Source organism: Sinocyclocheilus grahami, unplaced genomic scaffold, assembly GCF_001515645.1.
Source record: "Sinocyclocheilus grahami isolate Dianchi unplaced genomic scaffold, SAMN03320097.WGS_v1.1 scaffold96.1, whole genome shotgun sequence".
In the NCBI taxonomy this organism is placed as follows: Eukaryota; Metazoa; Chordata; class Actinopteri; order Cypriniformes; family Cyprinidae; genus Sinocyclocheilus; species Sinocyclocheilus grahami.
Window position 1 is genome coordinate 3,602,060 of NW_015505275.1, and position 1,522 is coordinate 3,603,581.

Below are 1,522 nucleotides of genomic sequence, written 5' to 3' on the forward strand. Positions count from 1 at the left end.
TTTTTTTTTTATGAACAATTTCTTATAAAAGAAAAGTTCCCTTTTTTCCAAGGTTGATGATTTAAAGAAGAAACAGACAAATTATTACAGTGGTGTGCTTCATTAGTGATCTGAACCAGTTGGAGATCTCAATCTCAGTTGCGATGTTGTTTGAGGACGAGCTGGTACTCTATCAATGTGAAATTAGTCAGCTTGGCAATCGCCTCCGGAGCACTAAATTCACTGACCTTCTGATAGCCCATGTGCTCATAGAGCTTCTGTGCATCAGTCTGGACCACAGACGTGTGAAGCAGTAATCCTCGAAAACCACGCTCACGAGCGAAGTCAGCCACCGTGCGGCAGAGCGCTTTGGCGATGCCTTGTCCACGGTGAGTCTTTTTAACCGACATCCGCTTCAGTTCCAGGAAGTTCTGGTCTTTCTCGGCAGGCAAACACGCTACTGTACCCACAACACGACCTTGGCTCTCAGCCACCCAGAAGCAGGCGGTAGGTGGATCCAGGTAGGTCTGCTGAATGTGGTTAAGATCTTGCTCAAGGCAGGTCTGGATGTACTTGGTGAACATATAACTCACACTCTGCCTGCCTGCGGCCAAAAGCAGCGTGACTGCTAGTACAGGTAATAGGATGGACATTGAGCTGGTCAGCAAAGCACAAAACACACATCCCAGAAACATCTGCGCTAGGGGCTGTTTGAGAACGTGCATGCAGGACGATGGGATGTGCTCGCTCATGCCGAGAGTAAAAACCTCCTTTACTTCTTCATGATCTTCCTCCCGGTAGCGACGAATCTGCACCTCAGCCATGACCTTCAAATCAAGCATGACATTAGAAATAATTACACTGTAAGCTAAAGACTGTGTTTATTAAATCCTATTACACCTATCTTGTCATTATCATGTTTTGTAAGTGAACAACATTTCAGATCTAGATATCGATTTAAGTGACACACGTGCATTTACATGCATAACAGATTTTGCATTTACTTTACATAACAAAACATTAGATAACAACTACTATCTCACTTTGCCAGCCAGTGTTTGTATTTGTATCAAAGACAGAATTATAAAGTGGCACAGAAACTCACAGCAAATTTCTCGATTACCCGCACGCCTCGATCTTGATAAGACGAGACTTCCAGGTTACTGACCTTTACTCGATGACTGCGGGCAGCCAGTGAGGAAATATTTAAGGCATTTGTGTGTTTACGGAAGTGTTTAGGGATTTATTTACTATGACACTTCCAAGAATTATTAACTGTAACAATATGCATTTCAATTTATGCGAATTGAAAAAGGCTTTTCCCCTGCATTTTCGTTCATTTTAAAACAAATAAAATAGACTTATCTCATCTGGACTGTAAATGATCCTACTAAAATTAATGCTTTACTTTGCTTGTTCCGACGTTGCTTCTTCTCTTTCAAATTGACATATTGAGAGGAAGCACTATCGCCATCCACTGGAGAGGAGGAAAAGTGTTACCGACATTTTCTTTGTCTTTTTCTTTCTTTCTTTCTTTCTTTCT

General features: G+C 41.8%; 1 protein-coding gene across 3 annotated transcripts; it reads right to left on the reverse strand.

The window, feature by feature from the left end:
- Positions 1-6: 6 nt before the first annotated feature.
- LOC107587914 (probable N-acetyltransferase CML1) lies at positions 7-1,421 on the reverse strand. 3 transcript variants are annotated; one of them, XM_016275874.1, is made up of 2 exons: positions 1,350-1,421; positions 7-806 (listed from the first exon to the last, which is right to left on the reverse strand). In XM_016275874.1, the coding sequence occupies exon 2, from the start codon at positions 801-803 to the stop codon at positions 135-137; it is 669 nt and encodes a 222-aa protein (XP_016131360.1). In that variant the 5' UTR covers positions 804-806; positions 1,350-1,421; the 3' UTR covers positions 7-134. The 3 variants fall into 3 exon arrangements, with proteins under 3 accessions (XP_016131360.1, XP_016131361.1, XP_016131359.1); XM_016275875.1 differs by lacking the exon at positions 1,350-1,421 and adding an exon at positions 1,148-1,337; XM_016275873.1 differs by lacking the exon at positions 1,350-1,421 and adding an exon at positions 1,085-1,335.
- Between the last annotated feature and the right edge of the window lie 101 nt (positions 1,422-1,522).

Coding starts and splice junctions, on each gene's coding strand:
- LOC107587914 (XM_016275874.1), bottom strand. CDS start 803: ATGGCTGAGGTGCAGATTCGTCGCTACCGGGAGGAAGATCATGAAGAA.